Source organism: Lepidochelys kempii, chromosome 14 (genome assembly GCF_965140265.1).
Source record: "Lepidochelys kempii isolate rLepKem1 chromosome 14, rLepKem1.hap2, whole genome shotgun sequence".
NCBI lineage: Eukaryota > Metazoa > Chordata > Testudines > Cheloniidae > Lepidochelys > Lepidochelys kempii.
The window spans coordinates 19,867,219-19,894,230 of record NC_133269.1 but is presented as its reverse complement, the minus strand read 5'-3'; the positions used below and the strand labels follow the sequence as shown (position 1 = coordinate 19,894,230).

At 45.9% G+C, this 27,012-nt stretch overlaps 1 protein-coding gene across 8 annotated transcripts in view; it reads right to left on the bottom strand.

The window, feature by feature from the left end:
* Nucleotides 1–27,012, bottom strand: part of TBCD (tubulin folding cofactor D) — a 261,333-nt gene that overhangs the window by 53,084 nt on the left and 181,237 nt on the right. For all 8 annotated transcript variants that reach the window (XM_073311985.1, XM_073311984.1, XM_073311991.1 and 5 more), the window contains exons 29-31: nt 20,153–20,244; nt 17,194–17,334; nt 1,313–1,396 (exon numbers count right to left, since the gene is read on the bottom strand). In XM_073311985.1, the coding sequence (XP_073168086.1) occupies nt 1,313–1,396; nt 17,194–17,334; nt 20,153–20,244 (317 nt within the window). The remainder of the gene's footprint in view (nt 1–1,312; nt 1,397–17,193; nt 17,335–20,152; nt 20,245–27,012) is intronic.

Below are 27,012 nucleotides of genomic sequence, written 5' to 3'. Positions count from 1 at the left end.
AAAAAAGAAGAATTAGGCCAATACGAAGTCAGCTATGCTCTCTGTCAAGTTCTAGGACCCTGATTAGAGATGCAATACTCTTCTAACAACTTTCTACCAAGTTAGTTCCAAGACCCTACATAAATATGCAAATCTGTTCTTCTGACTCATCCCAGTGTCAGACCAGGTGAGTTTTATTGCCATCAAACCAGAAATATAAAAGGGTAAGAGTCTCTCTGAGGAAAAGAGAGCTAGGGATAGGAACAGAAAGGTTCTGCAAAGAAATATTTGGGGACCAGTATTCCCGAGGCCATGCACCCTGCTCACTACATTTCCCCTCCCTCGATGGCTTGCTCTCCAGCACCCTCACTCACTTTCACTGGGCTGGGGCAGGGAGTTAGGTGCAGGAAGGGGTGAGAGCTCCTGGGTGAGGCCAGAAATGAGGGATTCAGGTGCGGGAGGGGACTCCGGGCTGGGGCAGGTGGTTGGAGTGCGAGAGGGGGTGAGGGCTCCAGCTGGGGATGCGGGCTCTGGGGTGGGCTGGGGATGAGGGATTTAGGGTGTGGGAGAGGCTGCGGGTTGAGGCAGGGAGTTGGGGTGCAGGGGAGGTGAGGACTCCATCTGGGAATGTGGGCTGACGATGAGAGGTTTGGGGTGCAGGATAGGGCTCTGGGTTTGGGGGCGGCTCAGGGCTGGGGCAGGGAGTTGGGGCTCGGGGTGCAGGCTTACCTCCGGCAGCTCCCAGTCAGTGGCACAGTAGGGGGGGCTAAGGCAGACTTCCTGTCTGTCCTGGCACCGCGGACTGCAGTGCGCCCCAGAAGCGGCCAGCAGTTGGTCCGGCTCCTAAGCAGGGGGGCCAGGAGGCTCCATGCACTGTTCTTGCCTGCAGGCACTGCCCCCACAGCTCCCATTAGCTGCGGTTCCTGGCCAATGGGAGTGCAGAGCTGGTGCTTGGTCAGCGCACGGAACTCCGTTGCCCCCCTGCCTAGGAGCTGGAGCTGCTGGCCACTTTCGAGGTGCAACACAGAGCCAGGACAGGAAGGGACTAGCCTGCCGTAGCTCCACAGCACCGCCGATCGACTTTTAACAGCCTGGTCAGCAGTGCTGACCGGAGCCACCAGGGTCCCTTTTGGACCGGGTGTTTCGGTCAAAAACTGGATACCTGGTCACCCTAGCTGTGATTTTTATGAAAAGCTTTGTAAATACTTGGTAAGAGGTATTACATACAGTATGCAGGCAATATTATACGTATGGTCACATACTCTTTAACAGGGACTGGAAATTACCAAACATGAAATCACAGAACAGTATGCAAAAAGCACAAGCTACTTACATGTTAGCATCCAGCAACTCTGGTTCATTCTGTACCAAAAAAAGTGTCACCTCCATTAAACTTGTCATAGCAGCTTCTCGTACCCTGTGGAAATGAAATACAACAATTTTAAAATAAATGCACAGATATAATTCATCTAATCCAGGGGTCGGCAACCTATGGCATGCGTGCCAAAGACGGCACGTGAGCTGATTTTTAATGGCACACTGCTGCCTGCCGGGTCCCAGCTGCAGGCCCCGCTCAGCCCGCTGCCGAACCCAGGCTGGGACCCCAGCAGGCAGCAGCATGCCATTAAAAATCCTGCCAGCCCCGGCCCGCTCTTCTCTGCCCCCCGCCCCCACGGGGGCAGGGTGAAGAAGCTTGGTCCTGGCAGCTGCTGCAGGGCAGACAAGGTCCCCCTCCCCATCCTCTTCCCCCAGCATGCTGGGTGCCTGCCCCTCCTCCTCTCCCTCCCTGCCGCCGATCAGCTGATGGCCCTTGAAAGGAGGGGGAAAAGCGGAGTTGTAGCGCGCTCACTGCTCCGGGAAGGAGGCGGAGAAGAGGTGGGGACGGGGCCGTGGGGAAGGGGGGTGGAATCAATGCATATCCCCTCCAGCCCCCTGCCGTGAGTCACTCTGGGCAGGGGACTGGGAGCACCCCCCATGACCCTAGCCCACACCCCCAGCCCTCTGCCCTGACCCCTGCACCCCCCTCACACACACCCCAGCCTCCTGCCCTGACCCCTGCACCCCCCCGACCCCAGCCCTGACTCCAGCACCCCCCCACACCCCATGCCCTGACTCCTGCACTCCCCTCACATGCCCCTAGCCCTCTGCCCTGACTCCTGCACCCTCCTTGCACACCCCCAGGCCCCCCCACACCCCATCCTGAGTACCAAACGAGAGCTCCTGCACCCCCACCACCACATTCCCATCTGCACCCCTCACACCAAATGGGAGCTGCCCAGGTAAGCACTCCACACCCAAACCTCCTGCCCCAACCCTGAGCTCCCTCCCTCATTCTAGCTCCTGGACAGACCGTACACCCCAACCCCCAGCCTGCACCTTCACTCCCAGCCCTGTGCTCAGTGCATTCCCACCCTCAGCTCAGTGCAGAGAGAGGACGAGAATGGGCTAGAACCAGGGAGAAGGTAGATACCTACTCTATGTGGGCAGGGCTGGGATCCCAGACCAGAAGCGGGCTGAGAGGGGCCGGCGGCCGAGACCCTGGCTGAGCGGGGCCGACGGACAGAACCCCAGACTAGCCGCCGGCCCCGCTCAGCCCACTGCTAGTCTGTGGTTGTGGTTGCCAGCCCCTTGCCAGCCGTGGTCTCGGCTGCAGGCCCCGCTCAGCCTGCTGCCGGCCTACGTGAACGGAACCCCGGGCTAGCAGCAGGATGAGTGGGACGGCAGCATAAGATCAGCATTTTAATTTAATTTTAAATGAAGCTTCTTAAACATTTTGAAAACCTTGTTTACTTTACATATGGCAATAGTTTAGTTATATAATATATAGACTTATAGAGAGAGAGACCTTCTAAAAAGCATTAAAATGTATTACTGGCATGCAAAACCTTAAATTAGACTGAATAAATGAAGACTCGGCACACCACTTCTGAAAGGTTGCCGACCCCGATCTAATCAAACAGATATGTTGGCAAAAAGTTCAAGCTTGGCTGCTGAAAGTAGGCACCTAAAAAATAGTATGATATTCAAAATGGCTGAGTACCCCTCAATTCAAAAGGATGAGCTCTCCCATTGACTTCTGCCAAAATATGGATTTAAATACCTAGCTTTAGGCACCCAATGTCAAAGACTGTGGCCATTTATAATGTTTAGTTTGATATCAGTAAGCTTCATATATGTTTATGTCACTTCTATGAGTAGCACTTAATTGTCTTAAACTATTTGGTAAGTATTTGACATACACACAGTGCCTAGGTATTGTGGAATATTTATATATAAAACCTTTCCCACCTTCAGAAGGAAGGGAGGAAAGTGCTTTAAACTTGACTATTAATTGTTTAGAATCTTTCTTTTAAAAAAAGTTCAAGGAAATGTAAAGTGATTTTTGAAACATCATTTCCTTTTATCATCTTTCTGTGGTGGTTGTCTTAACCGTGTATGTTTTATTGAAGTCCTGGCTAATAGGCAAAGGGAAGTGAGCCTCTGTGATTCTATTTATCATGCAAGAATTTAAAGATTTAGCTGGAGTTTGTGTATCAGTACTAAAATATAGTATATTGTCTGCACTATCATTTACTGTGTATTATACATCCCTAATACTCAGTGTAACCTTCATGGAAATTAGCCCTGGTCTACACTAGGACTTTAGGTCGAATTTAGCAGCGTTAAATTGATGTAAACCTGCACCCGTCCACACAATGAAGCCCTATATTTCGACTTAAAGGGCTCTTAAAATCGATTTCCTTACTCCACCCCTGACAAGTGGATTAGCGCTTAAATCGACGTTGCCGGCTCGAATTTGGGGTACTGTGGACACAATTTGATGGTATTGGCCTCCGGGAGCTATCCCAGAGTGCTCCATTATGACCGCTCTGGACAGCACTCTCAACTCAGATGCACTGGCCAGGTAGACAGGAAAAGAACCGCGAACTTTTGAATCTCATTTCCTGTTTGGCCAGCGTGGCAAGCTGCAGGTGACCATGCAGAGCTCATCAGCACAGGTGACCATGATGGAGTTCCAGAATCGCAAAAGAGCTCCAGCATGGACCGAACGGGAGGTACGGGATCTGATCGCTGTTTGGGGAGAGGAATCCGTGCTATCAGAACTCCGTTCCAGTTTTCGAAATGCCAAAACCTTTGTGAAAATCTCCCAGGGCATGAAGGACAGAGGCCATAACAGGGACCCAAAGCAGTGCCGCGTGAAACTGAAGGAGCTGAGGCAAGCCTACCAGAAAACCAGAGAGGCGAACAGCCACTCTAGGTCAGAGCCCCAAACATGCCGCTTCTATGATGAGCTGCATGCCATTTTAGGGGGTTCAGCCACCACTACCCCAGCCGTCTTGTTTGACTCCTTCAATGGAGATGGAGGCAATACGGAAGCAGGTTTTGGGGACGAAGAAGATGATGAGGAGGAGGAGGTTGTAGATAGCTCACAGCAAGCAAGCGGAGAAACCAGTTTTCCCGACAGCCAGGAACTGTTTCTCACCCTAGACCTGGAGCCAGTACCCCCCGAACCCACCCAAGGCTGCCTCCTGGACCCAGCAGGTGGAGAAGGGACCTCTGGTGAGTGTACCTTTTAAAATACTATACATGGTTTAAAAGCAAGCATGTGAAAGGATTACTTTGCCCTGGCATTTGCGGTTCTCCTAGATGTAGTCCTAAAGCCTTTGCAAAAGGTTTCTGGGGAGGGCAGTCTTATTGCATCCTTCATGGTAGGACACTTTACCACTCCAGGCCAGTAACACGTACTCGGGAATCATTGTAGAACAAAGCATTGCAGTGTATGTTTGCTGGCATTCAAACAACATCCGTTCTTTATCTCTCTGTGTTATTCTCAGGAGAGTGAGATATAATTCATGGTCACCTGGTTGAAATAGAGTGCTTTTCTTCAGGGGACACTCAGAGGAGCCCATTCCTGCTGGGCTGTTTGCCTGTGGCAAAACAGAAATGTTCCCCGCTGTTAGCCACGGGGAGGGGGGAAGGTTGAGGTGGTAGTCACGCGGTGGGAGGAGGCAAAATGCGACCTTGTAACGAAAGCACATGTGCTATGTATGTAATGTTAACAGCAAGGTTTACCCTGAAAGAGTGTAGCCACTGTTTTATAAAATGTGTCTTTTTAAATACTGCTGTCCCTTTTCTTTTCTCCACCAGCTGCATGTGTTTCAATGATCACAGGATCTTCTCCTTCCCAGAGGCTAGTGAAGCTTAGAATGAAAAAAAAAATGCACTCGCGATGAAATGTTCTCCGAGCTCATGCTGTCCTCCCACACTGACAGAGCACAGACGAATGCCTAGAGGCAAATAATGTCAGAGTGCAGGAAAGCACAAAATGACCGGGAGGAGAGGTGGCGGGCTGAAGAGAGTAAGTGGCGGGCTGAAGAGAGGGCTGAAGCTCAAATGTGGCGGTAGCATGATGAGAGGAGGCAGGATTCAGTGCTGAGGCTGCTGCAGGACCAAACCAGTATGCTCCAGTGTATGGTTGAGCTGCAGCAAAGGCAGCTGGAGCACAGACTGCCACTACAGCCCCTGTGTAACCAACCGCCCTCCTCCCCAAGTTCCATAGCCTCCACACCCAGACGCCCAAGAACGCGGTGGGGGGGCCTCCAGCCAACCAGCCACTCCACAACAGAGGATTGCCCAAAAAAAAGAAGGCTGTCATTCAATAAATTTTAAAGTTGTAAACTTTTAAAGTGCTGTGCTTAAAGTGCTGTGTGGCATTTTCCTTCCCTCCTCCACCACCCCTCCTGGGATACCTTGGTAGTCATCCCCCTATTTGTGTGATGAATGAATAACGAATGCATGACTGTGAAGCAGCAATGACTTTATTGCCTCTGCAAGCGGTGATTAAAGGGAGGAGGGGAGGGTGGTTAGCTTACAGGGAAGTAGAGTGAACCAAGGGGCGGGGGGTTTCATCAAGGAGAAACAAACAGAACTTTCACACCGTAGCCTGGCCAGTCATGAAACTGGTTTTCAAAGCTTCTCTGATGCGTACCTCGCCCTCCTGTGCTCTTCTAACCGCCCTGGTGTCTGGCTGCGCGTAACCAGTGGCCAGGCGATTTGCTTCAACCTCCCACCCCGCCATAAACGTCTCCCCCTTATTCTCACAGATATTGTGGAGCACACAGCAAGCAGTAATAACAGTGGGAATATTGGTTTCACTGAGGTCTAAGCGAGTCAGTAAACTGCGCCAGCGCGCCTTTAAACGTCCAAATGCACATTCTACCACCATTCTGCACTTGCTCAGCCTGTAGTTGAACAGCTCCTGACTACTGTCCAGGCTGCCTGTGTACGGCTTCATGAGCCATGGCATTAAGGGGTAGGCTGGGTCCCCAAGGATACATATAGGCATTTCAACATCCCCAACAGTTATTTTCTGGTCTGGGAATAAAGTCCCTTCCTGCAGCTTTTGAAACAGACCAGAGTTCCTGAAGATGCGAGCATCATGCACCTTTCCCGGCCATCCCACGTTGATGTTGGTGAAACGTCCCTTGTGATCCACCAGAGCTTGCAGCACTATCGAAAAGTACCCCTTGCGGTTTATGTACTCGGCGGCTTGGTGCTCCGGTGCCAAGATAGGGATATGGGTTCCGTCTATAGCCCCACCACAGTTAGGGAATCCCATTGCAGCAAAGCCATCCACTATGACCTGCACATTTCCCAGGGTCACTACCCTTGATATCAGCAGATCTTTGATTGCGTGGGCTACTTGCATCACAGCAGCCCCAACAGTAGATTTGCCCACTCCAAATTGATTCCCAACTGACCGGTAGCTGTCTGGCGTTGCAAGCTTCCACAGGGCTATCGCCACTCGCTTCTCAACTGTGAGGGCTGCTCTCATCTTGGTATTCATGCGCCTCAGGGCAGGGGAAAGCAAGTCACAAAGTTCCATGAAAGTGCCCTTACACATGCGAAAGTTTCGCAGCCACTGGGAATCGTCCCAGACCTGCAACACTATGCAACACTATGTTTCCCGAGCCCAGAATCGGCGTTCCACAGCATGAACCTGCCCCATTAGCACCATGATGCATGCATTGTCAGGGCCCATGCTTTCAGAGAAATCTGTGTCCATGTCCTGATCACTCACGGGACCGCGCTGATGTCGCCTCCTCACCCGATATCGCTTTGCCCGGTTCTGGTGCTGCAGATACTGCTGGATAATGCGTGTGGTGTTTAATGTGCTCCTAATTGAAAAAGTGAGCTGAGTGGCCTCCATGCTTGCCTTGGTATGGCGTCCGCACAGAAAAAAGGCGCGGAACGATTGTCTGCCGTTGCTCTGACGGAGGGAGGGGCGACTGACGACACGGCTTACAGGGTTGGCTTCAGGGAGCTAAAATCAACAAAGGGGGTGTCTTTACATCAAGGAGTATTTCAGGCAGGACTTCACGGAGGGTTCCAATAAGAAATGGTGCACCTAAGTTATCGTTCTTATTGGAACAAGGAGGTTAGCCTGGCCTCTGATTGATACATGGCTAGATTTACCTCGCTGCACCTTCTCTGCGAGTGACTGCAGTGTGACCCAGAGGAATGAGTCCCCTAGACAGGGGAGGAGGCAAATGAGTACAAAACAAATCTGGTCTATTTCTTGTTTTGACCCACTCCATCTATCTTTTACATCTTTGGCTGGCAGCAGACGGTGCAGAAGGACTGCATGCCATCCACATCTCATGGCTGCTCGGCAGAAGATGGTACAGTACGACTGCTAGCCATCCTCATCTCTTGCCTGCCTGGCAGAAGATGGTACAGTACGACTGCTAGCAGTCCGTATCGCCTGCCCGCTCACCATAAGACAGTTCAATAGGACTGACTGCAGAACTAAAGAGAATGACCTGGTCAAGTCACTCCAAATTTAGTCCCTGCGCCCATGTCTGCCCAGGTGCTCCCAGCCGACGTGGACAGGAGCACCTCGGACAAAACGAGGACGGCTACCAGTCGTACTGCACTGTCTGCTGCCAGAAGGCAATGGGTTGCTGCTACTGTGTAGCAAAGCCGTACCGCATCTGCCAGCACCCAGGAGACATAGGGTGACGGTTACCTGAGCGGGCTCCATGCTTGCCGTGGTATGGCGTCTGCACAGGTAACTCAGGAAAAAAGGCGCGAAACAATTGTCTGCCCTTGCTTTCATGGAGGGAGGGAGGGAACGGGGGCCTGACGATATGTACCCAGAACCACCCGCGACAATGTTTTAGTCCCATCAGGCATTGGGATCTCAACCCAGAATTCCAATGGGCAGCGGAGACTGCGGGAACTGTGGGATAGCTATCCACAGTGCAATGCTCCGGAAGTCGACTCTAGCCTCGGTACTGTGGAAGCACTCCGCTGAGTTAATGCACTTCATGCACTTAGAGCATTTTCTGTGGGGACACACACACTCGAATATATAAAACCGATTTCTAAAAAACCGCCTTCTATAAATTCGACCTTATTCCGTAGTGTTGACATCCCCTTTCATGCACATTCTCATTTCAAAACAAAGGACTATCATTTGTATTTAAAGGATTCTCAGAAGTGTCATATTTGTGTAAAGTTCTAAGTTTTATCTTCTCAACCAGAAAAAAATTCTGTAATTCAAAACATGTTAACTGCATATAAGCAAAAAGAAAAGGAGTACTTGTGCACCTTAGAGACTAACTAATTTATTTGAGCATAAGCTTTCGTGAGCTACAGCTTTCGCTCAAATAATTTGGTTAGTCGCTAAGGTGCCACAAGTACTCCTTTTCTTTTTGCGAATACAGACTAACACGGCTGTTACTCTGAAACCTGCATATAAGCAGAGTTCTGTAGTTTTGTGGCTTAACTATAAATACCAGAAAATTATGTACGTAACACTATGAGGTACTTGTAATATTTATCTTTTCTATATCTTAAGTATATTGAATATGGTGCAAAAGTTTTCTGCCTTCATAATGATTAAATATGATCATTTCAATATAAAGGCTACAAGGTAAATAAAGTAACCATTTTAAAGAACAAAATGTCCCCATCCCTAAAAGTCATATCATCTTATAAACTCACAGGTACTGAAAGTTAACTTCTTTCTAGCATATGGGAAATACAGGGGTAGATCCTCAGCTGGTATAAATTTTAAAAGCACTCAAGGACCACCTGCCCCATCAAATTTGCCACATCAACCCTCCTGGCAGCATCTTCCCTTTTCAATACAAACTCATCATAATTCCTCAAACTTTATGAGAATTGCACCTATATATTGTGAAGAAAACATACCCTTGTGCTTCTGTAGAATTTCCAAGGGCAATACAAGGTGATTGTGTATGAAGACTAAAAATGGGTGATCCACTTATAAAGTGTTAGTAAGAAAGTTATACTACTTAGAAAACAAATGATGAAACTCAATATAACAGCTTGGCAATCTTTCATCACGGAGTATTTTCTCTTGTTCATACAGTAACTTACTATTAGATATTCTTTTTTTAACATCTGTAGACAGATTGGACAAGTCCCAGCAAACAATCTGTCATAAGGAATGTTAAGTTCTCATATGAAAAGTAAAGTTGATTAACTTTCCCACAAAACCTTCAAAGAAAAAAAACACACACTAAAGAAAAGGTCTCTTTCACGCAGAAATTGAGATTTTTTTTTCTACAGTTCTTCCACCTAAATCTATTTGTTTGAAAGAAACTAAACTAGAAATACTCACACTTTAGGGGCCAGTTTTTCAAAAGTATACAGCTTTTAACAGTCTCCAGTGAGAACTGCTTTCTTTAGTTACATGTTATTGTTGATTTTGGCTGGCATTGTCAAAGGAGCTTTATGGGAGGTTAGCACCCAAATCTCACTTGAATTTCAATGACAGCTACATCCCTTAGGATCCTTTGAAAATCCGAGGCTCTACTGAAGATTTTATTTTTAATTAATGACAAAAGTAGAGGGAGGAATGGGAAAGTTAATCAGGGCGAGTCTACATGGGTTAATTGACCAGAACAGCTACTGCAGAATACGCTATTCCACACGGACACTCTTATCCCGGAATAAGAGGCTGCACACACAAAGAGCTATTCTGGAATAGTTTATTCTGCAATAGCCATTCCAGTAATTGCCCCATGTAGACAAGCCCTAACAGTGAGGAAGTAGGAGGGAAAAGGGACCGGTCCAGATTACCACCAACCTAAGTATGATTACCAGTCAGGGCTTTGTAACATCACAGCAATGGTGAGTCTTCAGGAGGTGTAGGAAGGAGGATTCTTGTTTGTTTCCAGTTGCTGTATCCTACTTAATGCAGCACAAATCATCATCAAATAATTCCCTAATATTAATTTTTCCACATAAGCAATTAATGTAGTTGCCACACAGATGTTATGTGATTGTGAATGAGAAACAAACTGGTTCACAAGACAATCGCTATGAAGAGGTGTTCCATTCTGGGTGAGAGAACCCATGTCCTAAACTTATGGCATTGAATTAAAATTGCAATGTTTGGTCAAACTCCTATTAAAATGTCTGTGCAGCTGCATTTACTATTGAATGTACTTAAAATGGCTTCTGAAAATTTCAGCACATTAGGAGGCATGTCAAATACTTTTGCCATAAGGCTAGCATATCAACAGCTGAATGGTAGATGCTGAAGAAGGGAGGACTGTGTATGAGAAAAGTATTTACTCTTAAACCTTCAGAAAAGAAACATTAGCAAATGCATGTTTCTGGGATCACGCTCCCATCACATAAGTAGCAGGAAGCGGAGAGAGTTCTAAAGGCATCATGCCATACTCTCAGGAGGTGCTACATTTCACCTCTGTGAAAAAGTGTAATAACCACCAGCATGCAGCAGAACTGACCAGTCAACCACACAAGTCATTTGGAACCAGAAGTACGCAATCAGGCAGCAGCAGAGACCCCCCCCCAAAAAAGGCAAATACAGTGGAGTACTGTGCTAAACATAAACTACTAAAAAAAATAATGGGAAAGCAGCATTTTTCTTCTGCATAGAGACGTTTCAAAGCTGTATTAACTCAATGTTCAGTTGTAAACTTTTGAAAGAACCAGAACATTTTGTTCAGAGTTACGAACAACCTCCATGCTCGAGGTGTTCATAATTCTGAGGTTCTACTGTATGTTAGTTCCTTTTCTGCTCCAAAGATTCAAATATGCATCACCACCTTTGCTAGGAAGGTGGATGGGAGTGTGTAGACCTGTTATTACTAAAAAGCTCTAGGGATGGTCACTATAGTAAAGTGACCACCAGCCACAAGGAAAAACTATCAAATGCAGGTTATCGGTAGGCCAGCATAGGTCTCTAACTGTGACACAGAAATATCACAACTAAAATATTTACAAACCTTACCATATATAGGACAGCCTTACAACCGTCCACTTGCCCTTTAACTTTTTTTTTTTTTTTGATGGTCACAAGTTATTTTCCTTCTCCTTTCCATCATCATAAGGAGCACATACTGTGCCTGCAATGGTAAGCTTTTACAACAGTTTTGAAGGTGAATATAGGAGAGCTGGGCACTCTCACCTCAGAGCATGTATTGACAAACACAAGGAAACAAAACTGAACTTCAACAAGGGGGATTGTTGCAGATTCTTTTATCCCTGTATGCTTTTCCAAGGCATTACTAAGCATTGTGACAGAGCATCTTATAGAATTAGATCTGTCAATTAACAATGAAGAGTACTGATTCCATATTATCATGGCTCTCAAGGAAATATTCTGTCTAAAATTCCACTTGTAGTTTAGGCTAGATGACTTATTTTTCACTTCTTGTCCTAAACAGAGGTGTAGTGTTATTGGACACTATTAAATAATTGCTACAGGTTCATCCCAGAGATGGCTAGATCTCAGTGATAAATTGGATGATCCCTGTACACTACTTGTATATGGCAGGGGAAGGAGGAAAAGAGAGTGGGTTTGTTCTTGTTTTAAACTGTATAGTGATCTGCTGGGATGAAAAGCACTATAATAATAATATATAATCTTACAAATAAAATGTGATTGTAATTCTCCATATCTAGATTATTTTCAGAGGAAAATTAGATTATGTGGTTGGTTATAGGCTGTTTTAGCATTCATGATGGCAATTACATATTTAGCTTAAGGCATCTGCCTTTGTGTTCAAGCTAAAACGTTTAAGGCCCTTAAGGATGAATTTGATTTTTATTAAATCACAACAGATTCTTGGCTGCTTGACAAAGTATGTGAGACAGACTAATGTTTATTTAGATAATGTCGTACTGTAGGTTGCGAAGTATGGATGAGAAAAAAAGACAGTTTGAAATGTTCAAACTACTTTCACCTCATTCCTAATCATTGCCAATATACATTTACATAATTTTGGCATATTTTTGAAAGCATGCTGAACATGCATTCTTAACCATGCATTTTTACCAGCATTCTGTATACTCCATGTTTTTGCAGCTGTAGAATTTGCTGTAGAATCTACCTTGACTGAAGCAATGTTCTCCAGAATCTAGGCTTCTATTTGAAAAATGTAAGTGTCTAGCCCTCATGGTTGATGAGAAAACTTTTCCAAAGGGAACTAATTGTAACTAATATAGTGATATTTATGTGATAATGTAAACTGTCTAAAACAGTAACTTAAAGGAAAATGTGAAGTGCCCCAACCATCTCAATGAAGTATTAACACTTAACTTTTACATCTAATTATCAATATTGCCTAGCACTATAAGGCACTAATCAATTAATCATTCTTGTAGCTCTTCTCTGAGCCCTCTCCAATATAATCAATGTCCTCCTTGAACTGTGGACACCACACCTGGACATACTATTCCAACAGCAATCACACCAGTGCCAAATACAAAAGTATTTCTACACCTACTTGAGATGCCCTTGTTTATGCATCTCAGGATCACATTAGCCCTTTTGGCCATGGCACTGCTCTGGGAACTCATGTTAGCGGATTATACACCATGACCGCTAAATCTTTTTCAGAGTCACTGCTTCCAGGGTCAGAGTCCCCTATTTTGTAAATATGGCCTACATTCTGTGTTCCTAGATGTACACATTTACATAAAGCTGTATTAAAATACATATTTGTTTGCTTGTATCTAGCTTACCACATGATTCAGGTCAGTATCAGTGACATGGCCTCTTAATTACTTACCACTCCCCAAAGCTTTGTGTCATCTGTAAACTCTGTCAGTGATTATTTTGTGTTCTCTTCCCGGTCATTGATAAAATTGTTAGCTAGCATAGGGCCAGGAATATATCCCTGCAGAACACCACTAGAAACATACCCACTCAACGAAACAGCAGATTGGAGCAACATACCTCCTTTTTTATTTCAGATTTCTGCACAGGGCCAATTGGATTGGAACTCTCGTTACCTGGGTGGGGTTCAGGTTTAATGGTCACAACATTCTCCCTGGAGCCACTCAGGCCCTATAATCATCTCTTGACGCTTTATTTGGGTGCATCTCGACACAGACTATACAGAGTCTTGCCATCCACACCCACTAAATTAACAGGGAGATTTAGGGTGAGTTAACTCTGTGTATATGGAATGTATCCATAACTGAATAAACTGAAAATTGCCAACATAGAGAGAAATACCCTTCCTGGAACTGAATACTGTGGAGGCACCGTGAACAGTCCATAATAGGAGTGAGCAACTTATAACATTTCATAACAATCTACTCTAGCTCACCCAGCTCCCTGGCTAGAAGTGCAGGTTAGCCTTACCCAAGACCTTTTAAAGGTGGGGATAATGGAAGGTGATCCCCAAAAAAGCTCAGGACCAGAATGACACTACATTTCAAATCTGAATAACAACAAAGAAACATAACTCTGTAGACAGCTTGTCAGACCGCTGAGGATAGTGCTTAGCACTTACCTGTCTACAGAATTCTGTTATTTTAGTTACATTTAGGTAGACAGTAATGGTGCCTTGATGCAATAGCTGGAGAGATGGCTTAAGAAGTGACATGTATAACTGAACTCCAGCAGACAATTACATTACAATCCTGATTTAGGTATGCATAATTTGAGTGTATAATAAAGAATCCATATAAGCCAAAATGTATTAGAAAGACCCACAGTGAAAATACAACTTGCTGCATACAGCATTAACTGTGTTAAAAAATACCTCCAGCACAAAATAAGCCAGGAAACTCTTCCATAAATGTATTATACTATTTCAGACATGCATAAAACTTTACTACCACCACAAAGAAACCTATTAATAAAAACATTGTTACTTAAACAGAAAGGAAATAAACTTTTATAGCAGAAAAGCAACAAAAGTTTTCTTCTCCCCTCTTTTAAAATTGCAGCTAGCAAAGGTTTACACAATACTGAACAACATGAATACTGAGTTCAGAAATTGGCTGGCATTGCTGGGCTAAAGGTCAGCAGAAACCAACTACATCACAGATGTCTTAGTCTTCAAGAATTCAATCATCAGTCTTGTTGCAGAAATCCAAGGATCAGTCTTGGGGGAGCCACTCACCCACTCAGTCAGAAGTAGGGCTTTCGAACAACCTTTGAAGTACTTTATTGTTTTTCAGAAGGTATATAAAATGCAAAAATGCAAAAGAAAAAGCATTTCAGAATTATAATGTCCTGTTTTATAGCTGGCTCACGTTAAAAAAAAAGGAATAGGTTGAATTGAAGCTTTTTGTGTTATTTTAGCTCAAGTTGTTGGTGGGGAAATGGCTCTGTATGTGAAAGAAAGCATAGTAAAAATCTTAAATGAATCAAATTCTACCACAGAATCTCTATGGACAGAAATTCCATGTGTGAATAATAAGAGTGTAGCAGCAGGAATATACTATCAATCACCTGACCAAGACGGTGACATGATTGTGAAATGCTCAGGGAGATTAGAGAGGCTACAAAAACAGAAAAAACAGTAATAATAGGGGTGACTGGGAAAATGTAACCTCAGGAAGGGATGCAGTGATAAAATGTCTAGATACCATAAATGACTGCTTCTTGGAGCACCTAGTCCTGGAACCCACAAGAGGAGAGACAATTCTTGATTTAGTCCTATGTAGTGCACAGGATCTGGTCCAAGAGAGGAGTATAGCTGAACCTAACGTTAGGAATGATTAGGAAATGGATAGATAGAAGACAGACAATATATTGCCACTATATAAATCCATGGTATGCCCACACTTTGAATACTGCATGCAATTCTGGTCACCCCATCAAAAAAAGATATGAGTGGGAAAAGGTACAGAGAAGAGCAACAAAAATGACTGGGATATAGAACAGCTTCCATATAGAGAGATGAAAAAGACTGGGACTACTCAGCTTGAAAAAGAGGTGACTAAGAGACAATATGATAGGGATCAACAAAATCATGAATGATATGTAAAAAGTGAATAGGAAAGTATCATTTACCCCTTCCCATAAGAAAGGCTAAGATTTAGTCACACGTATTTTTAGTAAAAGTCAGGGACAGGTCACAGACAAACAAAATTTCACAACCCCTGACCTGTCCATGACTTGTACTATAAATACTCCTGACTAAGCTTAGCTGCTCCTGGGGTGCCGCTGCAGGGCCCCCGTTACGCCCTTGTTCTAAGGGGCCCTGGGGCCAACAGCTGGCCCCTGCTCTGGCGGCGTGAGCTAAAGTGCCTCTGGCCACCCCTGCGGCCACTGCTCTGACAGTCCCTGCAGCCACAACTTGGGCCCGCCCCAGCAGCGGCCAGTGCGGCTGGCCCCTGCGCCCGAGTGACTGGCTCCAGGGCCACCACAGCAGTGGCCAATGCAGATGGCCCTGGGGCCCACTCAAGCGATTGACCCCAGGGACTGCCCCAGCAGCAGACAGCGTGGCTGGCCCTGGGGTCAGCTGCACTAGCCGCTGCAGCTTTAGATGTTATGGTGGTCACGGAAAGTCACAGAATCTGTGACTTCCACAACCTCCATGACAGACTCGCAGCCTTACTCATGAGAACCATGCACACTTACAGTGGGATCCATCCTGACACATATTCAAAGAAAGTAAACTAAAGGGACAGGTCCCCCTGTAAGCAGAAGCGGTCATGTAAATTTGCACTGGCAGATACTATTTTTCCCCCCAATTCAGAGGACAGCTGTTTAATTCCTGAAAAATTAGAATTATTTTGGTTCCTGCAGACTTACATATACATGGCCTAGCAAGATGACTTTCTTGTTTCTTTATTGGGTATCTATCTATCCCTTAAGGCTCACATTTTACATGTTTTTCCCCCCAACACTTCCTTCTGGATTTCACAATATGAAGGAAAACAACATGCAGTCCCTACCCCTTTTTATTGCCCATTGCACTCAAGGAATGCAGGGATCTCCAACCAGTGACTGATCTCATATCCCAAATTCTATGTACACTTTAGTGTCTAAGTTCAAGTTCAATTAAGGAGAAAGCTTCTTACAATGTCTTTGGCTTTTGTCAATTTAAAAAACACACTTTCTGTCCCATCTCACTGAGGGAATAGCACCAAATCTTCTCTTTTCACTAATGTAAATATATGTACTGAACAATTTCTCACCATGTTGTTACTCTGTACATATGATTTCTCACCATGTTGTTACTCTGTACATATGATTTGACGACTAAAGCACCCAATCAACACAAAACATACATTCAAAGTTATTATTTTTAGATGCAAAACCTGAAGCCACTGAAACCTAAAGTCAGTATAGCCAGAAAAGACTACTATGCCTTTAAGAAATATACTATTTAATTTTTTTTAAAATGGGCGTTTTAAACTCAATAATGAAATAGGAGCACCTAACAAATTATACAATGGCTCCCTCTTCTGGCCAGTGGGCCACATATGAAGCTGTGATAGGAAGAGTTCCTGTTCGGCTACTCTTTTAGTCAGACGCATGATTAAGAGCATATGTGATATTTTAAAGTAACTATAAGCATAACATGAACACTGGATAGATGTCATGACTTTATTTGTTCCTGCATCCGAGTAAAACACCCTCACAAGTGATTCTCATTTACCTTGATGCTTTATTTCATCACCTGGAAACAGAGGACGGTATAAGCTAGAGAAGGACCCAGTATGGGTTAGTTTTTTTCTGAGGCAAAGGAGAAATAATTACTGTCCTCATTTGCTACACAATATTTACTTCTAGCCTTACTAGAATCTCCATGTGTCTAGCTACATTCAATTTTTCCCTTCGTAGCTTTTGGAAAACCACTGAGTCTGAATGACTTCTAATTACAGACTTACAGTAGACCACATCAGTGGTAACAAGTACCAATAGAAAAACTTCATTTTCTTGTCTCATGTGAGATGCCTTACCATGCTCCAACATCTCCTCGGCTGTCTGTGGTATAGTCACTCATACCATTAAGTAACATCATATAGATCTGAATAACATTATCTTTGCAGACAAATTCATCCTGTGGTCCTTCTCTCTTCACACCAACTGTCTGACAAACTCTGTAACAGAGAAATACAGAAGAAATTCTAAAGAAAAAGGACAAAAATCATGCCAGGCTTTGTTTTCTTCACACTCTTTTTCAAAAATGTTCCAGAGGTGATCCCAGCAATTACAGGCCTGTAAGCCTGACTTCAGTACCAGGCAAACTGGTTGAAACTATAATAAAGAACAATAATTGTCAGACATATAGATTAACATAATTTGTTGATGAAGTGTCAACATGGTTTTAGTAAAGGGAAATCATGCCTCACCAATCCACTAGAATTCTTTGAGGGGGTCAACAAGCATGTGGACCAAGGATATCCAGTGGATATAGTGTATTTAGATTTTCAGAAAGCCTTTGACAAGGTCGCTCACCAAAGGCTCTTACGCAAAGTGAAGGTGCTCTCATGTATTGGTAACTGGTTAAAAGACATGAAACAAAGGGTAGGAATAAATGGTCAGTTTTCAGAACGGAAAGAGGCAAATAGCGGTGTCCCCCAGGGGTCTGTTCTGGGACCAGTCCTATTCAACATATTCATAAATGATCTAGAAAAAGGGGTAAATAGTGCGGTGGCAAAATTTGCAGATGATAGAAAATTACTAAAGATAGTTAAGACCCAGGCAGACTGCCAAGAGCTACAAAAGGATCTCTCAAAACTGGGTGACTGGGCAAGAAAATGGCAGACGAAATTTAATGTTGATAAATGCAAAGTAATGCACGTTGGAAAGCATAATCCTAACTATACATATAAAATGATGGGGGTCTAAATTAGCTGTTACCACTCAAGAAAGAGATCTTGGAGTCATTGCGGATTGTTCACTGAAAACATCCGCTCAATGTGCAGCGGCAGTCAAAAAAGCGAACAGAATGCTGGGAATAATTAAGAAAGGGATAGATAATAGGACAGAAAATATCATGTTGCCTCTGTATAAATCCATGGTATGCCCACTTCTTGAATACTTTGTGCAGATGTGGTTGTCCCATCTCAAAAAATATATATTGGAATTGGAAAAGGTTCAGAAAAGGCAACAAAAATTATTAGGGGTATGGAATGGCTTCCGTCTGAGGAGAGATTAATAAGACTGGGACTTTTCAGCTTGGAAAAGATACGGCTAAGGGGAGACATTATTGAGATCTGTAAAATAATGACTGGTGTAGAGAAAGTAGATAAGGAAGTGTTGTTTACTACTTCTCATAACACAAAAACTAGGGGTCACCAAATGAAATTAATAGGCTGCAGGTTTAAAAAAAATAAAAGGAAGTATTTCTTCACACAATGCGCTGTCAACCTGTGGAACTCCTTGCCAGAGGATGTTGTGAAGGCCAAGATCATAACAGGGTTCAAAAAAGAACTAGATAAATTCATGGAAGATAGATCCGTCAATGGCTATGAGCCAGGATGGGCAGGAATGGTGTCACTAGCCTCTGTTTGCCAGAAGCTGAGGATGAGTGACGGGATGGATCACTTGACGATTCCCTGTTCTGTGCATTCCCTCTGGGGCACTTGGCACTGGCCACTGTCAGAAGACAGGATACTGAGCTAGATGGACCTTTGGTGTGACCCAGTAGAGCCATTCTTATGTTCTATTATTTTGGGCATACAAACTTCTTTGCCATATACATTCAGAAAATGTCTAAAATACCTTTCACAGAAGGACAAAGACAGCATCAAGCATGACCCTCTGTGTGTGTGGCTGTTGCATTCTGATTTTATAATTTCTGATTCAACACTGAAATAGTTACATAAACAATATATTTGGAAGACTTAAAGTGACATGGTATCAAGGCTTGTAGGTCTAAAACTAAGGGCTTGTCCACACATATGGTGCTGCAGTGGCGCAACTGTGCTGATGTAGTGCTTTAGTGAAGATGCTACTACACCAATGGGAAAAGTTCTCCAGTTGGTATACTTAATCCACCACCGTAAGAGGCTGTAGCTATGTCAGCGAGAGAGCTTCTCCCATCGATATAGTGTTGTCTACGCTGGGGGTTAGGTCGGTATAACTGCAGCTCTCAGGGGCGTGGATTTTTAACACCCCTGAGTGACACAGTTATACTGATGTAAATTTGTAGTGTAGACCTCGACTAACACATTGTTTTTTATTTGTAGGATAAATGCAAAAAGAAGCAGGATTATTTTACATCTCATCATCCTACTCACTATAATGGACCAAACAGGTAGAGCAGAGGACCAATGTGATGTCTGTACACATGATCACAAAGAAATCCCTGGCCACTTAATAGATATTAATAGCTAACTTGGTTTTTATATGCACTGCACACCTAATTTATACTGATGAAAGATGTAATAGAGTTATCTGAATTGTATATGTGAATGATACTTTTAAAACTGGTAACATTTTGGACTCATCACCCTTGAAAATATCCCTTGAAAGAAAGAAAATGCAGGATATTTGTATTATTTGGGGCTTTGTATGTTATTGAAAGTAAAATGAAGAAACTCAAATTCATTCCGGTTTCTAGTAGCCAAGGTTCGTACCACTGAGCTCACTAACTTCCAGTTCATGAAAAGAGAGAGCTTCCCAACATGCAACCGGCATGCATTTGGCTGATTAAGAAACTATGCTGACAACCTCCAAAAATAGTTCCACACACTGCTTCTCAGTCTGAAGAATAGGATGACATGTGGCATCAAGGATGGATTTAAGTGAGACAAATAGTGGGGATCCATATGATCGCATCAAGAATGTATAACCACCCCTCTGGGAGTGAATTTAACCCATCACCAGGTTAGAATAGAAAATGACATGAACATTGAAAATCTTACATAGAGTGATTTAAAGTCAGATAAAAATAAAGCTGACAAAACATACTTTGCAGTTGCTTTCAGGCCATCTCTTCTTGATTCTGCAAAGCTCACATCTTTGTGGGAAATGCAGATAACTTTTTTCAAACCTTCTAAAACCTGAAAAAAGATAAATACATGCTCACGATGGACACTAGATTTAAAAAAGCTGGAGAATGAAGTTAACCATATGACAAGTGCTGCACAAGCAGCAGGCAGCATAAGCTTCTACATATTACCCCCTCAATGCACTTTACTCCCACATGGACAGACAACTTCTTTACCCTTTGCCCAAAGCCCTTCATTTCCATTTTTTTTAAAAACATTTCCAGGAATTTATAAGTGTTTATTACAAAAAATAAACTTTGCATGCAAATCAGTGCAAAAGATTAGCTTCAGTTTTCCAGGTAAATATTGGAGTTAATATTGTGGGATGGTAGGATGGGGGGGAATAAAGCAACAAGTAGAGAAAAGTAAGGGTTTGTGAACCCGCTATTTCTAATCCCCATTACAAAATAAAGTGTATCTTTTTAAAACCATTTACTGTTGGTGACAAGAAATACTACCTGAACAGAACCCCTATCCCCAAGTCACCATCCAGCCTGTCACAGAGCTGGGATGCAGGAGTGGGAGCCAGGAAAGAGCAGGGGAAAATGGGGCAGAGGGGAGAGGAAGAGCAGGAGGTTGGGAGCCGTGACTGGGAGGGGGACAAATGAATAGGAAATAATCCTACCACTGACACCCAGCATTGCTCCCGCAAATCCCAGTCACGCTGACACACAGACCCACCAGCAACAGGGGGGACATCATTGCTCCTCAGCTCCATTCCCCTGAGTTGCAGGGGGATTAGTGCCCAGTTCCCAGCCCTGGGGCAAAAGAGCCAGGGATAGGAGGGAGCACTCTCCGGAAGGGGAAGTTGACAAGGCTCTGTTCCCTGGTGCTCCTCTCTGGGTGGTGACACGTCCCCAGGACTGAGCTGAAGGTGAAGCTACTCACAAGGGCTATTCACAGAGGCCAGTACTGATGGAGTGCAGCAGATAGGGAGGGGAAGGGTGCAGCAGGCTGAGGATGGGGTGTACCCAGTATCCACTGGGACCTATGGTTGGGGGTAAGGGATGCCCAGTATTCACCATGATGTAGTAGTTGAAGAAGCCTTCCACTTCCTGAAGGCCTGTCACTGCAGCAGTCAGATACCCTTCGCTGCCAGGACCCAGCTCCCTGCCCATCTCTCTCCCCACACTGCAGAACAGCAGCCATCAACCAGTAGCTACCCTACTCTGCACAGGTGGACTGTACCATTCAGTGGGAACTCTGCAAGGGGGGATCAAGCTACCATCTCTCCTTCTGGAGGAACGGAGTCCAGGGAGTTCCAACACATCCAAAATTTGGGGGACAGGGGGGACGACGGTGAGGGGGAAGAAATCAATAAAACCAAAAAGAGAGTTCCTTTTCTGTAACTGGTGTTCTTAAAGATGTGTTGCTTATGTCCATTCCATATCAGGTGTGCGCGCACTGGTACTGGAAGTTTTTCCCTCAGCAGTATCCATAGGGGACCAGCTCTGGCGCCCTATGGAGTGGCGCCTGCATGACGCGGTATAAGGGGTGCCACCGGCTCCCCCCACTCTCAATTCCTTCTTGCTGGAAACTCCAACAGAGGAGAAGGAGGGTGGGTTATGGAATGGACATGAGCAACCCATCTCAAAGAACACCAGTTACGGAAAAAGTAACTGTCTTTAATTCGAGTGCTTGCTCATGTCCATGCAATATTAGCTGACTCCAAAACACTACCCCTGGAGTTGGGTAGCAGTTCACGGACATGTAGATTACAACATAGCTCTGCCGAACCCAGCATCATCTCTGGCCTGCTGAGTGATGGCATAATGTGCAGTAAATGTGTGAACAGAGGACCACGTTGCGGCTCTACAGATGTTCTGGATAGGGATGTTCACCAAAAAGGCCACCGAAGATGCCTGTGCTCTCGTCGAGAGGGCTCTGACAATCGGTGGCAGCGGAACCCCTGCCAGGTAGTAACAAGTCCTTATGCACGAGGTAATCCAATTAGAAATCCTTTGAGAGGACATCGGGTGACCTTTCATCCTATCAGCTGTAGTGATGAAGAGTTGAGTCGATTTTCGGAAAGGCTTGGTACATTCTAAGTACAAAGCCAAGGCCCTCCAGACGTCCAGGACGTGCAGATGCCTCTCCTCACTGGTCTTGTGCAATTTGGGACAGAACACCGGGAGAAAGATGTCCTGGTTCATATGGAAGGTGGAGACAACCTTTGGCAGGAAGGCCGGGTGGGGCCGCAACTGAACCTTATCTTTGTAGAAGACCGTGCACAGAGGTTCTGAGGTCAAGGCTTTAATTTCAGAGACCCGTCTTGCCAACGTCACCTCCACCAGAAACGCGACCTTCCATGACAGGTGGGAAAGGAAGAGGAACCCAGCAGCTCAAAGGGCAGGCCAGGGAGCCTAGAGAGAACCAAGTTAAGATCCCACTGCAGGACAGAGGTCCATATCTGCAGAAAGAGTCTCTCGAGCCCTCTCAAGAATCTGACCATCATGTCATAGGAAAACACTGTGTGTCCATGGATCGGTGGGTGAAAAGCGGAGATGGCCAATAGATGCACTCTAATGGAAGACTGTACCAGGCCCTGGCTCCTCAAAGGGAGCAGGTAGTCCAGGACAGCCTCTATGGAAGAACGTGAGGGAGACATGCCATGCTCGGACACTCAGCGGGAAAACCTCATCCACTTGGCCAGTGGGGAGGGATAGCTCAGTGGTTTGAGCATTGGCCTGCTAAACCCAAGATTGTGAGCTCAATCCTTGAGGGGGCCATTTAGGGATGTGGGGCAAAAATTGGGGATTGGTCCTGCTTTGAGCAGGGGGTTGGACTAGATGACCTCCTGAGGTCCCTTCCAACCCTGATATTCTATGATAAGTCATAGAATCATAGAATATCAGGTTTGGAAGGGACCCCAGAAGGTCATCTAGTCCAACCCCCTGCTCAAAGCAGGACCAATTCCCAGTTAAATCATCCCAGCCAGGGCTTTGTCAAGCCTGACCTTAAAAACCTCTAAGGAAGGAGATTCTACCACCTCCCTAGGTAACGCATTCCAGTGTTTCACCACCCTCTTAGTGAAAAAGTTTTTCCTAATATCCAATCTAAACCTCCCCCACTGCAACTTGAGACCATTACTCCTCGTTCTGTCATCTGCTACCATTAAGAACAGTCTAGAGCCATCCTCTTTGGAACCCCCTTTCAGGTAGTTGAAAGCAGCTATCAAATCCCCCCTCATTCTTCTCTTCTGCAGGCTAAACAATCCCAGCTCCCTCAGCCTCTCCTCATAACTCATGTGTTCCAGTCCCCTAATCATTTTTGTTGCCCTTCGCTGGACTCTCTCCAATTTATCCACATCCTTCTTGAAGTGTGGGGCCCAAAACTGGACACAGTACTCCAGATGAGGCCTCACCAATGTCGAATAGAGGGGAACGATCACGTCCCTCGATCTGCTCGCTATGCCCCTACTTATACATCCCAAAATGCCATTGGCCTTCTTGGCAACAAGGGCACACTGCTGACTCATATCCAGCTTCTCGTCCACTGTCACCCCTAGGTCCTTTTCTGCAGAACTGCTGCCTAGCCATTCGGTCCCTAGTCTGTAGCTGTGCATTGGGTTCTTCCGTCCTAAGTGCAGGACCCTGCACTTATCCTTATTGAACCTCATCAGATTCCTTTTGGCCCAATCTTCCAATTGGTCTAGGTCCTTCTGTATCCTATCCCTCCCCTCCAGCGTATCTACCACTCCTCCCAGTTTAGTATCATCCGCAAATTTGCTGAGAGTGCAATCCACACCATCCTCCAGATCATTTATGAAGATATTGAATAAAACCGGCCCCAGGACCGACCCTTGGGGCACTCCACTTGATACCGGCTGCCAACTAGACATGGAGCCATTGATCACTACCCGTTGAGCCCGACAATTTAGCCAGCTTTCTACCCACCTTATAGTGCATTCATCCAGCCCATACTTCCTTAACTTGCTGACAAGAATACTATGGGAGACCGTGTCAAAAGCTTTGCTAAAGTCAAGAAACAATACATCCACTGCTTTCCCTTCATCCACAGAACCAGTAATCTCATCATAAAAGGCAATTAGATTAGTCAGGCATGACCTTCCCTTGGTGAATCCATGCTGGCTGTTCCTGATCACTTTCCTCTCATGCAAGTGCTTCAGGATTGATTCTTTGAGGACCTGCTCCATGATTTTTCCAGGGACTGAGGTGAGGCTGACTGGCCTGTAGTTCCCAGGATCTTCCTTCTTCCCTTTTTTAAAGATTGGCACTACATTAGCCTTTTTCCAGTCAGTCTAGTTGCGGACTTCATACTCCCCAGGAGGGCCTGTTGGACTCCCTCCGAACAAGTCCATTCTTCTGGGTTCAGCCACGCGGCATCCACGCCAAGAGGTGGAGGGACTCGATGTTCAGGTGTGGAAGCCAGCTGTGGTCCTGTGATAGCAGGTCCGGGAAGTTGTGCAGGGGCCAGGCAGGGGCCGCTGACAAGCTCATGAGCGTGGCGAAGCAATGTTGACCAGGCCATGCCAGAACGATCACGACAACCTGAGATTTGTCTCTCTTGATGTTTGTCAGGACCCTGCTGATGAGTGGAATCGGAGGGAACATGTACATCAGGCTCCCTGACCACAACAGGAGGAAATCATCGGAGAGGGAGCCCCTGCTCAGACCTTGCCGAGAGCAAAACCAGCGGCATTTCCTGTTCTGTCTGGTAGCGAACAGGTCCACTTGGGGAATTCCCCACCTTTGGAAGATCATGCAGGCTACCTCTGAATGGAGCAACTACTCGTGGTGAGAGGAGAAATTTCTCCTGAGCTGGTTCACCAGCGTACTCTTGACACCGAGAAGGTGACAAGCTTCCAGGTAGATTTCATGGCTGATGCAGAAGTCCTATAGATGGAGTTTGTGTGTGTGTGTGTTTTTGAGGGGGGTGAGGGAACCTGGATTTGTGCAGGAAATGGCCCACCTTGATTATCATGCACATTGTGTAGAGAGTTGTCACTTTGGATGGGCTATTACCAGCAGGAGAGTGAGTTTGTGTGTGGGGGGTGGAGGGTGAGAAAACCTGGATTTGTGCTGGAAATGGCCCAACTTGATGATCACTTTAAATAAGCTATTACCAGCAGGACAGTGGGCTGGGAGGAGGTATTGTTTTATGATCTCTGTGTGTATATAAAGCCTGCTGCAGTTTCCACGGTATGCATCTGATGAAGTGAGCTGTAGCTCTCGAAAGCTCATGCTCAAATAAATTGGTTAGTCTCTAAGGTGCCACAAGTACTCCTTTTCTTCTTGACAGAGAGTCGACGAGTACGCTCCCCCTTGCCTGTTGATGTAGAACATCGAGGCTGTGTCAGGACTCATACCACCTTGCCCGACAGGTGGGGCAGGAAGACTCTGCACGCCAGATGGACTGCTGGACTACTCGGAGCTCTTTGACGTTTATGTGCAACTTCGCCTCCTCCGGGGACCACATCACCTGTGTCGGGAGGTCGTTGAGATGCACACCCCAGCTGAGGTTCGAGGTGCCGACACCAACTCGATTGAGTGAGGGGGATTGTCGAACCAAACCTCCCCCAGAATTGTCCTGCAGTCAATTGTCCTGTCAGCATTGCAGTGAGATAAGTATCACCTGGGGAATGGTAACATCTTTTCCAAGAGGTCTCTGGACCGGGAATAGACTGTCCCCAGCCATTGTCGCAGGGGCCACATTCAGAGCCTGGCCTGGCGGACCACGCAAGTGTATGCTGCCATGTAACCCTGGAGGCGCAGACAGACCCTGGCTGTAATCAGAAGAAACACTGAGACTTCCGCGATGAGGTTCATCAATGCGTGGGACACCCTGGCACAGGTCGAGTCGATGACCGCTCCGATGAACTCTATCCTCTGCACCAGCAGGAATGTCAACTTTTTGTTGTTTACCAATAGGCCCAGAGAGCAGCACATGGCCTGAAACACCGCGACATCCCTTCGGACTTGAGACCTGGAGCTGCCCTTGACAAGCCAGTCATTGAGGTATGGGTAGATCTGAATACCCCAGCACCTGAGGTAAGCCCCCGCCACCACCAACATGCACCTGGTAAACATTCTCAGTGCTGTCGCCAGGCCGAACGGAAGGACTGCAAACTGGTAGTGGTGGGGCCCCACCGTAAAGTGTCTGCGTCCTTGAAAGATCGCTGTGTGGAAGTATGCGACCTTCAAGTTGAGGGAGGCATACCAGTCTCTGGGAACCAGGGAATGGAAAATAGAAGCCTGGGAAACCATGCAGAGATTTAACTTCTTTAGGTACTTGTTGAGGTCTATGGTCCACGACGGGCCATCGGCTGCCCTTAGCCTTTTGGATTAAAAAGTATTGGGACTAGAACCCCTTGTTCCTGTACCCGAGAGGAACTTCTTCCACCGCACCCAGCTGTAGTAACCCCTTTGTCTCCTGCACAAGGAGACTCTCATGAGAGGGGTCCTGAAACAGAGATGGGGAAGGCGAGTGGGAAAGGGGGGTAGAAAGGAATTGAACGGTATAACTCCATTCCACTGTGCTGAGGACCCAGCAGTCCGAGGTTATAGCCATCCAGGCAGGGAGGAAGAGGGGAAGGTGGTTAGAGAACACAGGGAAGGATGGATCCAGGGAATAGTCTGGTAGGTCGCCCTCGGTCGCACCCTCAAAATGACTGTTTGGCCCCCTGCTTATTACGGGTTGACCCCAAAGGGGCAGAGAGTGGAGGCAGATGGCTTGGCGGCACTTGTAGCCCCTGGCTCATTTATGGGGCTGGTCCTGCCAAGGCTGACTCCCCTGGCCCTGCGGCTGGTGAGGTTTGAA